Source organism: Podarcis vaucheri (assembly GCF_965113315.1).
Source record: "Podarcis vaucheri genome assembly, chromosome: 1".
Lineage (NCBI taxonomy): Eukaryota > Metazoa > Chordata > Lepidosauria > Squamata > Lacertidae > Podarcis > Podarcis vaucheri.
In genome coordinates, this window is record NC_138759.1 from 35,615,866 (window position 1) to 35,629,552 (window position 13,687).

The following is a 13,687-nucleotide window of genomic DNA, read 5'->3' on the forward strand; positions in this document are numbered from 1 at the left end:
CTCAGCGGAACCCCCTTCTTCGCCGCTGCCGCCGCCTGTCCCCGCCTTAATCCCGCCCCTCCGGTCTGGGCTGCCTGGCGGGCTAGGCCTGCGCTTGCTGCTGAGGGAACGGAGTTGAGGGCTGGGAGCAGCCATGATGGTAGGTTCCTGCGGAGCTCCCGCCGCCGCCGTGGTGAGGTCTTCTGGCCGGGGGAAGGGGCGGCCGGGGGAGAGCGGCGGGGTCGGAGGCCGGCGGGACTAACCGGTTTCCTTTCTCTCTTTCTCCGTCCGCGGTGGGCGATGCCTCGGTCTCTCTCGCCTTCGCCGCCCGCCTCCGCCCTTTTCTTCTTCGGAGCAGGAAGGCTCGGACGACGGCCCAGATTTCCTTTCCGAGGAGGACCGAGGCGTAAGTGCTGGACGCCCCTGACGGGAGGGGGCTTTCTTCCCTGGCGTGGTGTGGGGCTGGGGGGCGGGTAGAACAGGTTTCCTTCCGGATGTGTGGGGCTCGCAGCCCCTTTCGGAGTGTGGGGCGGTGGGTGGGGAAGCGAGGGGGGTGAGGCGGCGGCGGCGGCGGCATCATCTCCCGGGAGGCTTCGCCGCCCCCACCCGGTTCTCCTGCTCCTTCTGCTCAGCTTCGGTTCCCTGAAAACTCGGCGCTGTCACGGGTGGTCTGGATGCACCATCATCCTGAGCTGACGCTGGTGACTCTTAACGGAGTTCTCTCGGATTTAAAATATAATAGCGTTATCATTTTATTCATTATTAACATCGAATCCGCCTTGCGTTCTGATTGAAACTGCCATGGCAGGCAGTTGAGATATTATTATAAACCACCCCGTTGGTCTAGCTGCAAACACTTTTGCTGTTGCTGCAGCTCCCCTGTTGATTTTATTTTATTTTTTGGTCAGCTTTGCAGAGCGACACACTTTAAACCGGTGGGCGTAGTTTGAACCTCTTGGATTGGTAGGCAGTGTGCCTTTGCTTTCGTTGAGAAATGCAGAAAAAGCTTAAAGCTATTTTTTTCAAATACTTTTTGACTAGAAAATTATTGTTTATTCTATATCCCCCCCCCATCTTCTCGCAAATAGCTCCCGGTGGTATCCAGGATTCATCCATTTCCTTGCTCATTTTGTGAATAGGCAGGGGAGCCCCAGGTTGAATTCTCTACTCAGCCATTAAACTCTTTGGTTGACCTTGGGACTTTCACCATCTCTTAGCCCAACCTAAGTCCAACACCCTGGAGTCCATAACATGGTGACTATAAGCAACCTGGTGTCCTTGAGCACTTACATGCCCCATGCCATTCCCAATTTTTTATATTTATACTTGAGTCATATTTTTTGTTTGGGGGAGAGCCTCATTTGGGGCTTTTTTGTCTGTATTGTACTTGGTCTGGAGTATGTGTTGATGTTGGGGGAGGTGCAAGTTCTGAGCATCACCAGTTTTTTCTTTCATGAAATGGACATTTGGTGTACCCACAGACCCCAAAAGTTGGAGACTATTCAAACTGGCTTTCAAACAAAAGTAAAGAACCAGTGTCATGTGTCCATTGAGGAAAATATATAAACAATAATAAGTGGTTTAAAATGTTTTAGATAGTCGACCCATGCATTTTTTTTAGCAGGAAATGATCAAAAGAAACTTTTATTGAAGAAGTAAATATTAAAAAGAAATATCAAGCTATGTAACAATAGAAACCGAAATTTTGATGAGTACAGCAGGACCACTTAAGCTGAAGGAAACTATTCTGTCCCATAGCAGTTGACTAGCAAGACATGGGACAGCTATGGTGGGTGATTCTTGATTCTGCCGCTGTTTTCTGTCAGATACAGTTTGGGGAGTCTCATGTTTCTGTTGGTTTAATATTTGTAATCCCAAAAGTGTGTGTAAAAAAACCCCAAACTTTTAAACTGATCTTAGAAAACTTGCCAGACCATTGTTTACTTTCTTATTAATTTTATCCTTCACTTTATTTGCTTTTAAACTTGGTATACATTTTAAATTAGTTTTCAAATTGTTATTTAGCAAAGTAAACAATAAAAAAATCAATAATATATCCAGCTAAGGGTCGGACATAAAAACCTATACATATTAAATAAAAAAACAATGCTAGCAACCATATTTCTGTAGATGACATGAGGAAAGAAATCTAAAACAAGACTACATGAAATAAAATCCCACCATACTGAATAGAAATGATCAGGATCTTTCTGTCCCTCGAAGAACCGTAACTTATTTGTTAAGAAGGGAATGTATAAGAACTGGAAGAAAGAGGAAATCACAAAGGAGGAGTAAACACAAGTAGTCAACAGTTGCAGGGGGAAAGTCAGGCTGGCTAAAGCTCAGAATGAGCTCAGGCTTGCAAGAGAAGTTAAAAATAATAATAAAGGTTTCTTCAGCTATGTCCAAAGTAAGAGGAAGAACAAGTACCGTAAGTGGTAGGTCCTCTGTATGGGGAACACAGAGAAATGCTGTTGGGTGACAGAGAAAAGGTGGAACTGCTCAACTTTGCCTCTGTCTGCACCCAAAAGGAAAGCAAGGGAGGGAGCTGCAGCCCAAGATTGGAAAAGAGGTAGTAAGGGAATACATAGCTACTTTAAATGAATTCAGATCCCCAGGGCCTGATGAGCTGCATCCAAGGATACTAAAGGAGCTTGCGGATGTAATTTCTGAGCCTTTTTTCTTCGAGAATTCTTGAAGAACAAGTGAGGTCCCTACAGACTGGAGTTGGGCAAATGTCCCCATTTTCAGGTATCTGAAGAAGTGTGCATGCACACAAAAGCTTATACCCAGAACAAACTTAGTTGGTCTCTAAGGTGCTACTGGACAGTTTTTTTATTTATGTTGACTGCGTCAGACCAACACGGCTACCTACCTGAATCTAGATAATTCAACAGTCGGTCTGTGAGCATTTGGAAAAGGATGCTGTGATTACTTAGACCCAGCATGGGTTTCTCAAAAATGTAATGCCAGACCAATCTCATTCCTTTTTTGGATGAAATTGCAAACTTCGTGGATCAGGGAAATCCTGTGGACATAGTGTATCTTGATTTCAGTAGTTCTTTTGATAAAGTCCCTCATGATATTCTCTCGAGGAAGCTGCTAAAATGTGGGTTGAACGAGATAACTGTTAGGAGGATTTGTAGCTGGTTGACTGACCAAACCCAAAGAGTACTCATTAATGGTTCTTTGTCATCCTGGAAAAAAGTGACAAGTGGGGTGCCACAGGGTTCTGTCCTGGGCCCGTGGTTCAACATCTTTATAAAAGATTTGGATGAAGGGATTGAGGCGATGCTCATCAGATTTGCAGATGACACCAAACTAGGAGGTTTCAGAATCAGAATTCAAATGAGCTTGACAGATTGGAGAACTGGGCTCAAGCTGACAAAATGAATTTCAATTGAGACAAATGTAACATTCTGCACTTGGGCAGGAAGAACCAGATGCACAAATATAGGCTGGGGGACACCTGGCAGTACATGTGAAAAGGATCTAGGGGTCTTGGTGGGCCACAAGCTTAACATGAGTTAACAGTGTGATGCAGCAGCAAAAAAAGCTAATGCTATTCTAGGCTGCGATCATAGAAGTATAGTGTCCAGATCAAGGGAAGTTATAGTATTACTCTATTCTGCCTTAATCAGACCACACTTGGAATACTGTGTCCAATTCTGGGCAGCACAATTTAAGGATATTGACAAGCTGGAACTTGTGCAGAGGGCGGCAACCAAGATGATCAAGGGCCTGGAAACAGCCTATGAGGAGCACTTGAAGGAGCTGGGTATGTTTGGCCTGGAAAAGAGGAAACTGAGGAGATATGATAGCCATCTTCAAATATCTTAAGGGCTGTCACATGGAGGAGGGTGCATGCTTGTTTTCTCCTGCTCTTGAGGGTAGGGTTCAAACCAATGGCTTCCGTTGCAAGAAAAGAGATTCCGACTAAACATTAAAAAAAACTTTCTGACAGTAAGAGCTGTTCAGCAGTGGAACAGACTCCCATGAGAGTAGGTGGACTCTCCTTTCTTAGATGTCTTTAAACAGAGGTTGGATGGCCATGTGTCATGGATGCTTTAGCTGAGATTCCTGTATTGCAGGGGGTTGGACTACATGACCCTTGGGGTCCCTTCCAACTCTTAACATTCTATTTTTCTAGTCCAACCCCCTGCAGTGCAAGAATGCTTCAGGCTCACACTAACCAGCTTCTGCTCCCACATGTGCCTATGCATTTTAGCATTTTATGATAGCTGCATCCGAAATGATATTTGTGCCATACTCTTATTTAGGATTCATGCATAACTACATCTAGTAAGATTTTTTTTTTACATGTGGATGTGAATGTTCGCAGGATTTAATTTCTGATTCTTCAGTAATGTGTGTGCCATTGAAAGTTTTAGAGACTTTGTTTCCTAAACTGGTTTGGAATCTGAAAGAACACCCCCCTATGCAAAATATTCTCCAAAACACTGTCTAGCAATTAATAGACCACAGGGTAGCTTAGTCATAATTTGTGTCACAGTAAATCTATTGGTCTTTAAAGTGTCACAAAACTTATTTTAGTTTGCTACATTCCCTTCATATTTTACTATATGTTGGGCAGAAAAAGTGTGTGAGGTCTTTTCCAAAACTGTGATATTCTACTGTACATCACCTAGAGAGACTATTCATCTCCTTACTCAGCATAGGATTGTGTGTTCAGAAGCATCAGAGGTATCCTAGCTTTCTTAACGATCTAAATAATTGGTACATTTAAAGGTAGAATGCAAAGTTTTGGTAAGCCTGTAATAGAATTTTGTAACATACATTTTTTCCACCTGCATCCATCTCCATGTAATGCATGAAATGTACTGCATTTGACAAGGGCTTTTAGCTATATTTCAGATTCCACCTTTTCTTCACCTTTCTTTTAATGCAGGCTTTATTCTAGGTTGCTCTGAACAACTGCTGGATAGGCCAGTGATATAACTCTATTATTCTAGAATCTTCTAACAAATTTACTGTAGCATCAGGGACTACCACCTCTGCTCATTTTGCTCGCCAACCCCATTCTCTGCCCTTTACATCTGATCATCCCCCCCTCCCTTTGCACCTTTCCAAATAAATCTAACCCTCACCAACCCCCAACTCCTCCTTAACCTTGCCAAACCAATCTTCTCCAAGCTGTGCAGCCCCCTTCCCTCATCTTGCACCTCGTCCAAACCGCAGCCTGGGCAAGCCACAGAGAAACATTCAAGGCAGAAAGGGGCAGCTCTACAGCCACTGTCTTGCTCCACTGCCACTTCCCTCTTCTTCAGCTTCCAACGCGGCAGAAGCTGAAATGGTGTTGTCAGTGTGAGGTGGGTAGCGGCAGCAGAGCAGGATGATTGCTGTGGAGCTGTCCTGGCTGTTCTTCTATGGCTTGCCCAAGTCACTTGCTCACCTGCCTTCCCATCTGCCTGGGCCACCCATCTGCTGTTCTCTTGACAAGCTGCAGTTGGCATGGCTGCCACTTGGCAGCCATGCCAACTGCAGCATGATGACATTCTTACTATCTTATTAAATAGTTAATTACATGGCCTTTTGTAGTCTACAGTCTACTTCTTCAGGAGCATGGAATGTTTGTCTACCAAACCATTCACAAGGTCAGGTTTGTCATAACAAAATGATCCTAGAATATTTTGTACAGGGAATATCTGCTTGCATAAATATTGCTTTATATGAACTGTGTTTTTAATGACTATAGCCAGCTTTTTAAGGAGCAATTACCTCAGCTGAAACAAACATTTATTTAGTTGCTACAGACACTGGAATTGCCTTGGAAATGTGGCAGTTCTGTGTTGTTGGCCCAGTTTCTTTGCTCTTCCGGAGAGTTTCATGTGGATGCAAAACTGGTTCTGTAAACTAGCCCAAAGTGAGAACTTCTGCAGCATTATAAGCATTTCTTGGAAAATTTCTAGTTTATTATTTTACGTGGAACTTCTCCCCTAAGGGAGTCGGGCAAACTTGCACAACTGTTCATAATTATTATAAATAGTTTTCCCTACCCCACCCTCATATTGCAGGGTTAATTTGGAAAGTGAAGTAACATTTGAAACATAGCTTTTCTTTTAATTTACTATTTTAGTTTTTCTTTCTTACTCAACCTATCATGCTGGTAAGAATCCTATGACTTGCCAAGTTTTGAGAGTGGCACATACAAGAATAAAAGTAGCAAGTGCTTAGCTGTCAACTTTTCCCTTTTCTTGCGAGGAATCCTATTCGGAATAAGGGAATTTCCCTTAAAAAAAGGGAAACGTTGACAGCTATGCAAGTGTAACTTTATAAACAAAACTCTTTTATTTAAAAAAATCATTGTTCTCTACGAACATTTAAAGACCTGTTTGTAAGCAGCATAGCCCAAGTTCTGTTAGTTTTTTCTAACCAAGTACAGTGGTGCCTCACAAGACGAAATTAATCCGTTCCGCGAGTCTCTTCGTCTTGCGGTTTTTTCGTCTTGCGAAGCACGGCTATTAGCGGCTATTAACGGCTTAGCGGCTATTAACGGCTTAGCAGCTTTAAGAAAAAGGAAACAAACTCGCAAGAACTCACAAGACGTTTGTCTTGTGAAGCAAGCCCATAGGGAAATTCGTCTTGCGGAACGACTCAAAAAACGGAAAACTCTTTCGTCTCGCGCGTTTTTCGTCTTGCGAGGCATTCGTCTTGCGAGGTACCACTGTAAATAATGGCTAGGCTTTATAAGTCTTATTCTCAGTTTTAAACTTGCAAACCTTCACTGTTTTGTCTGGTTTAGTTGCTGCATCCTATTTCCTTGCTCTAATTCAAAGACTACCATGCACTATTATTTTTACCAGTTTGATAAGAGGGCATCATATGAATACAGAAAATTGGGTTCTTACAGTCCCAAATTGCCATTCGGGTGATTTGTTTAAAAGCGGAACGTTTTCATATAATGTGTGAACATCTTAGATGCTAGGAATACAGCTATGTCAGTGACCATAGTGCTATCAAATTCAACATATATGTAAGTGGACAATTGGCAAGAAAATCAAACACGGTAATTTCTGACTTCAGACAAGGAAATGTCCCCAAAACAACGGAGTTGGTTTAAAAAAAAAGTTTAAAGGGAAAGTGAAGAGGGTAAAATATATCTAGAATGCATGTGGGGGTTATTCAAAACCACAATATTAGAAGCTGCAGCAGCTCATGAAAGGTACAATCAGGGCTAAGAGATGCCAGTGTGGTTAACAAGCAGAGCCAATGAAGCTTTTAAAGGCAAGAAAGCTTTCTCCAGATAGTGTCTTGTTTAATTGAGGAAAACAGAAAGTATCACAAACGTTAGCAAAAGAAGTGTAAGCGGGGTGGAAAAAATGTATCTGAGGAGGACATTATATTTTTAGCAAAGAACAACAAGAATGTCTGTTCCATGGAAACTGGTAAACTGGTGGAAAGTATTATTATAGATGGGTTATAGCTTAGCATATAGAAGAACCAATGTTGTAGAAATAGAACCAGCATGCCTTCTTCAAGGTTAATCATGTCTCATTAACCTTTTAGAATTATTTAAAAGTGTCAATAAGCAAATAGATAAAGGTGACCCAGCTAACATGGTGTACTTATACTTTTTAAAAGCTTTTGATAATGTTGGTTACCAAAGACTCCTGAGTTACCTTAGTAGTTGTGGAATAAGAGGAAAGATCCTCTTATGGGTCAGTAGCATTCTTCTGGGTATTACCAGTGAGGAAGCTGTGACATTCAGGTCCTATTCACAGTCTTTCCATAGGCATCTGTTGCCACTGTGAGAACAGGATGATGAATTAGATGTACATTAAGTCTGACCTAGCAAGGCTGCTCTTGTTATTCTTTAAAAATACCTACCAATGTTGCTAACAGTTTTGCATAATTGAATTCTTTCTGCTCTTTTCCCGTTATATTCCCTAATACAGGCTTTTCTCAATTTCCACTTGACTTCTAATCTGTTTCTGCAAGTCATGTTTGTGTTTCAGCTTTTCCTTCTGTATTGCTAGACCATCTGTTGAGTCACTTTTCTTTGGAAAGAGGTTTCAAACTCCATATGGTGAACTGAGTGCATTGTTCTTAAGTCAGTACTCAGAAGGACAATAAGTTATTCCCTAACAGTTCACTAAGTTCCTTCAACTTTCAGTTTGTTCTCTGTGCTGATTAGAAAGTGTTTCACTTAAGGAGAATTAAGACTTCAAAGAAGGACCATGGGGTATGCTTACAGAATTTTTGATTAGACTGTGGCCTGCTTTTTAACTTTTATTTTATTTTGTATCTCTGTGTGCTTGCATACAGCGATGTGGGTTTTCTGGGAAGCTGCAATTTGGGAAAAATCCTATGTGAATTTAAGTAATTTGTACCAGAAAAGAATTTTGCATTGGAATAATGTCTTAACGCTCTAGGCAGGATGGGCCAGCATGCAGCCCTCTACACCTTTCTCGGGTGTTCTTGAGCAACATTTGATGCCACCCGCCCCCAGCCCTCCTGTTGTCTTCCCAAAGCCAAGTAAGCAAGGTGCTGGGCTTTGGGAAGGAGGCAGGAGGGTTCTGATACAGTCCTAGATTCCTCCCATCTCCTTCCTAAAGTCTAGTTAGCACTTTCACAGCTTCCCCCCAACCCTGTGCAACAAGGCAGTGTATGGCCCACAAGTTCCGTGTCAAAGAACTCTTGTGGCCCACTTGGTGTGAAAAGTTGGACTGCCTTACTCTATGGAGAGCAATCCTATTTAGCATGTTTAGTTAGCTTTCTTTACCAAAATGCACACAAGCACTTTGAAACTCCCAAGCTTGTCCAATGTTGTGTTTGAACAGGGCCGTCTTAACCCATTGCCGTTAGGGGTGCATGGCACCTGGGCGCCGGGCTCTCAGGGGTGCCAAGCTGAGAGTCCGTGGCCGAGCGTTGAAGTCTGGGGAAGGGCCGCCGACAGCCGAGTGGAGCAGAGCCCGTTGGAGTGCTGTGGGCTCTTCTGCTGCGGGCGGCTCTTCCCCAGACTCCAACACTCACCCCTGAACTCGCGCCGAGCCGCCTGCAGCAGAAGAGCCCGCTCCGACGGGCTCTGCTCCGCTCAGCTGTTGGCTCTTGCCCCAGCTGCATGGCGGCTAATTGTTTCGGGACTGTGCTCGGAGCACCATATAACATGGGCGCTGCGCGGCATATTGCATATGCTGAGCTGCGGGTTGCTTTGCTGGCTTTTCCACTGTCGGCGCATGCTCCCAGTGCCGCACAACGTGGGGTGCCAGCGCAGAATGATGGGGAATGCAAGCGGCAGTGGAGGAAATATCTCCAGACGGGATTCGCCACGTGCCGACAGTGCCGACGGCAGCAACAAAACCCAATGAATAGGAGCGTGTGGATTAACTGGGCCTATATAAGTTCAGCATGCAACATGGGCTGAACTAGTGGTGTAGTGCTGCACATAGGATACCAGAGAAGCTTCCTTTGTTGCTATAAGTGGGAAAAATAGATGTTTTAAATGTTTTCTTTTTTTAATCATTCCATACCAAAAATATTTTAGCAGTTGGTCTTGAGAATGTATTGAGTGATGCAGACAAGAGTTTTGGAGTATAAATGTTGCTCAAGATTCAGTGTTTGAACAAACATTGCTGTTTCACTTAGGTTCTCTTGAGGATAGAGAACTGCTCATTAGGGTGGGGCTTCCTGTTGCTAACAGCCTGGTTCGAAACTCTGAAGTAAGTCCTACTGAATGCAGTGGGACTGGGAAACACTGTTTAGGATTTCAGCCTTTGGAAGTCTTTTTCTGTGTCTTGTGTGTTTCCACACATACACATTTGCTGCTCTGCCCCAGAACCTTTGTTTTAAAAGTCCAGTTACAGTGCTCTGTAGAAACAGGTTAATGCAGGGTACTTATCCTTGCAGATGACAAAAGTGCTGTCATTACATTGTGCTTTAACTGAGCTGCTGCAATATTAAAACTTTTCTTATATGATCTGGTGCTGCATGAGAAGCAGAAAAAAATAGGACTGGAATCTTACTTTCTGACCCAAAGGCAAAGCCCACACATTAAAAAATGTCAAGTTTGATTTATGCATGGAAACTATTTTGGAAGAAAAGAAAACGTGGGCTCTTACTGAAAGGTCTGGACCAGGGATGCAGTTTTCAGCACAATTAGTGCAAAGCTTTATGTGGTAACTTTTAATAAGAAGGTTCTTATGGTTATGTAAATTTGAGTGTGCATTTCTTTCAAAAAGAAGCAAGGCTCTAATGTTTAGTTCATATGTTATATTTTTTCTGGGAATGTGATTAGAGAACTGCTGGGAAAGTATAGATGAGTAGTGTTATTCTTCCTTAGGATGTTTGGTGCAAGTGCTAAAGGAGGCAGCTGCATAAAGATGGGTAGATGGGTGAGGCCTTTAAGTTTCCAGAGCAGACCTGCTCACAGAAGCCCCATGAGTTCATTATCACCACCTCCCTGGCTACTTAAAATTCCAGCGGAGAAACAAGCACACATGGTTTATGACCCTTTCCAATTATTAATTAAATTTATTACCTGCCCTTCACAAGCAGGTCCCAGGGCAGGTTACAACAGTTTAAAATTAATTATTTAAAAGAGTTAAAACAAATTACAGTCATAGGGATAGGGTGGATCCTGAAAAACACCCACATCTCAGGTGTCAAAAGTCATGGTAAAGCCTTCAGCTTCATTTATGGGACCGTTTAAGCCCCTTTTCCAGTATAAATCCACTGCAGCATGAAAACTAATGTGGTTGGCCAAGAATGGGTTTTAAAGGGTGTTTTGGAAAGCATTTTTCCTACAGTTCTAAGGTTAATGCAGCAATATGGCCCTCTTAGGTTATTAAATGTAAAAATGGCTGTTGGGAGTAATTTGTCCACTCTAGAGAGTTGGTAAACCATGGAGCATTGTGCATTAATGTTTATCTCTTTTCAGCTAGTTGCTATATGTATTGTTCATATACTTCATTGATGGGAAACATCAGTCCTCCAGCTTCTATCTGGCCTTCAGAACTTTTCCCTGGACTACACCCCTCACCAGCCCTACTTTGCTCCCTCCTTGAGTGTTTTTGTTTGGTTGGGATATGTCCTTGAACTCCATTCAGAGTTTTACTTGCCTAGATGGAGGATGTGGGAGTGCATATAAAAACTAGCCTATGATAAAACTCTAAAATTCACATTTGATGCTCTGCCCTTTTTTAAAAAAACCGAGCCGCTTGGAATTCAGCATAGGTAAATGGCTTGAGTGCCTACCATATTGTTTAACTGGGACTTTAGATAACATTCTGAATAGGATTGCATTCTATGTTGGCTTACTAAAGCTAAAAAGAAAATAAATGGAGAATACTTAGTTACCGGTATATATTACACTAATTTCACCTAGTCTATGACTTACAATGTTTCCTTTTGTTGTAATATTTCTAAAACTAAAGGGCATACAAAACTATAATCTGAACTTCTGTTAATCTTGTTTTATGGCTTTAAATAAACGTGAACTCCTTTTTTTCTTTAGCTTAGAGCAGTCACTGTAGATCTGCAAACTGATGCTGCCTTGCAAGTGGATATTTCTGATGCCCTTAGTGAAAGGGACAAAGTGAAGTTTACCGTCCATACAAAGGTAAAACCAGTTTGAGGTCTAGGTATTTTACTTCTGTTCGATGAATTTTTATTTATAAAACTATCTATCAACAGACAAAATAATAGCTTCTCATTCAAGGCCACAATCACATTTATTAGATATCAGTTCTCCTGGTTTCAGTAGGACTAAATCATATAAAAATGTTTAGGATTAGGATGAAAAACACACTTGTTGTCTGTCAAAAATTCTAGCTCTATATGTGTTGTACTGTGCGTGTATAAGATACACACACATACAATCATGTATGTGAAAATATTGATTTGATTGGTTGTGGGGTTTTTTTAAATATAGTGTTTCAAGTAGTCCAACATGCTGTTAGAAATGCATGTTTTCTATTGTCCTTAGTTTCATTTATTGTGTCTGAGGCGCACAATTTAGCAAAAAAAGGTTTTTAAATATTTGTTTTAGGACAGAAAGTACATTATTGCTTTTCTGAGTATTGTATGCATTTCATATAATTAAAGATAGTGTTTAATTTTTTGCAGTAAAACTAAGTGATTGAATTTTTAGCTTGTGTCATTTACTACCTCCTTCCTCATTTTTTGTTGTTGTTTTGCAGAGTTCTTTACCAAATTTTAAACAAAATGAATTTTCAGTTGTCCGACAACATGAAGAGTTTATTTGGCTTCATGATTCCTTTGTGGAGAATGAAGATTATGCAGGCTACATTGTAAGTGCTTATTTTCCAAAGAATTATAAGTAGAGGATCTGACGAAAGGAAATACTGAACTTGCATATTTCCTGTTGAAAAGTAAAGATGCACTAGCTTTTAAAGTGAATCATAAAATTCTTTACAACTTTAAGGAACTTGCATATTCATGGGAAACTAATGCCCGCCACAGCAAAATTGATATACTCTGTCAAGTAGGGCAGAGCAGGGCACCCTCTAAAACAGCTGAGTTATTCTTTGGCGTAGTAGTTAATTGATGAACCATTGCTCCAGCACCTGGAAGAGCAGGACTGCTCTAGTGGTCCTTATACCTCTCCTTAGGAAGATGTTGGTGCTTTGATCTCTCATTCAAAGCTTCTTGCTTGGAATAGTTGCTTCGCTAGAATAGTTACATAATAACACTGATAGTGGGTGAAATCTAAGTGCAGGAGGCCTGTATGTGTCAGTGCACTAGGGGCTGGCGGGTGGTCTCCTGGGGCCTAGCATTTGACCTTTTTGCTGCTGCTGCTGCTGCTGCTGCTGCTGCTGCTGCTGCTGCTGCTGCTGCACAGCAAAGCATTCAGCTAATTTTCTTGAGGTTTATATATTGTGTAACTCAGTGTTTCCCAACCACTGTTCCGCGGCACACTAGTGTGCCGCGAGATGTTGCCTGGTGTGCCGCGGGAAAAATTAAAAAATTCGAAAGATTTTTTTTAAGTCAAATTTTCGATTGGGGCGCCGTCACTAGATGACCCCTGGGGTTCCCTCCCTCCCTCCTGCTCTGCGCCTCCCTCCTCCGGGGAGGCCCTTCCTGGCTCTCGGCCAAGGCTTGGCGGCTGCCACTCACTCACTCGCTCACCCACCCGTCCCTCCATCCCTGCACCCGGCCTCTCCCCCTCCGTCCCCGGCGCGGGGGCTGCCGGGATCCGTAGTCCCCTCGCCCTTGGGCTCCGCGCCCGCGCGGGGTGCGCAAACTACGTTTCCCAGCGTGGCCTGGTGGGCTGGGTGTTTTGTTTGAAGCGCTCTTCTCCCGGCCATGGAATGAGCGCAGCGGTGGCGGCCGGGCGGGCAGGGGCTCTTCCGCGCGGACCCCGCGCAGCCTGCCTGCGCCCCCGCGGAGATCGGGCGGCAGGATGGAGCCCGGGGATCCCCGCGGAGGCGGAGCGGCGGAGGCGGAGGCTGCCCCCCAGGTAGGGCTGCGTCGGGGGGTGTGTGTTTATTTTTGCAATGCTGCATCCGCGCCGGAGGGGACGCATCGGACCGCGGGGAGACCCCTTGGCAGGCGTGCAAGGCAATGCATGCATACAGGCGTTGCATGGAGCGCAGTGCAATGCAATTGCAACGCGGCGCGCTGCATGCATGCATGCAACTTCCACCGGCGCTCCGGACTTGGCAGGTGAGGGGGTTCCCCAGTGGGCGGCAGAGAGAGCCGGGAGGGTGAAGGGGAGCCAGGGGGGAGC

General features: G+C 43.5%; 1 protein-coding gene across 3 annotated transcripts in view; it reads left to right on the top strand.

Annotated features, from left to right (window-relative positions):
- The first annotated feature begins 3 nt into the window (after positions 1-3).
- Positions 4-13,687, top strand: part of SNX6 (sorting nexin 6) — a 33,459-nt gene continuing 19,775 nt past the window's right edge. Inside the window, exons 1-4 of one of the 3 annotated variants that reach the window (XM_082222678.1) lie at positions 4-139; positions 338-385; positions 11,453-11,557; positions 12,138-12,248. In XM_082222678.1, the coding sequence (XP_082078804.1) occupies positions 134-139; positions 338-385; positions 11,453-11,557; positions 12,138-12,248 (270 nt within the window). In that variant the 5' untranslated portion in view covers positions 4-133. Of the gene's footprint in view, positions 173-337; positions 386-1,749; positions 1,769-11,452; positions 11,558-12,137; positions 12,249-13,687 lie in introns of those variants that run through there. The other 2 variants (XM_082222677.1, XM_082222679.1) reach the window with 2 other exon arrangements.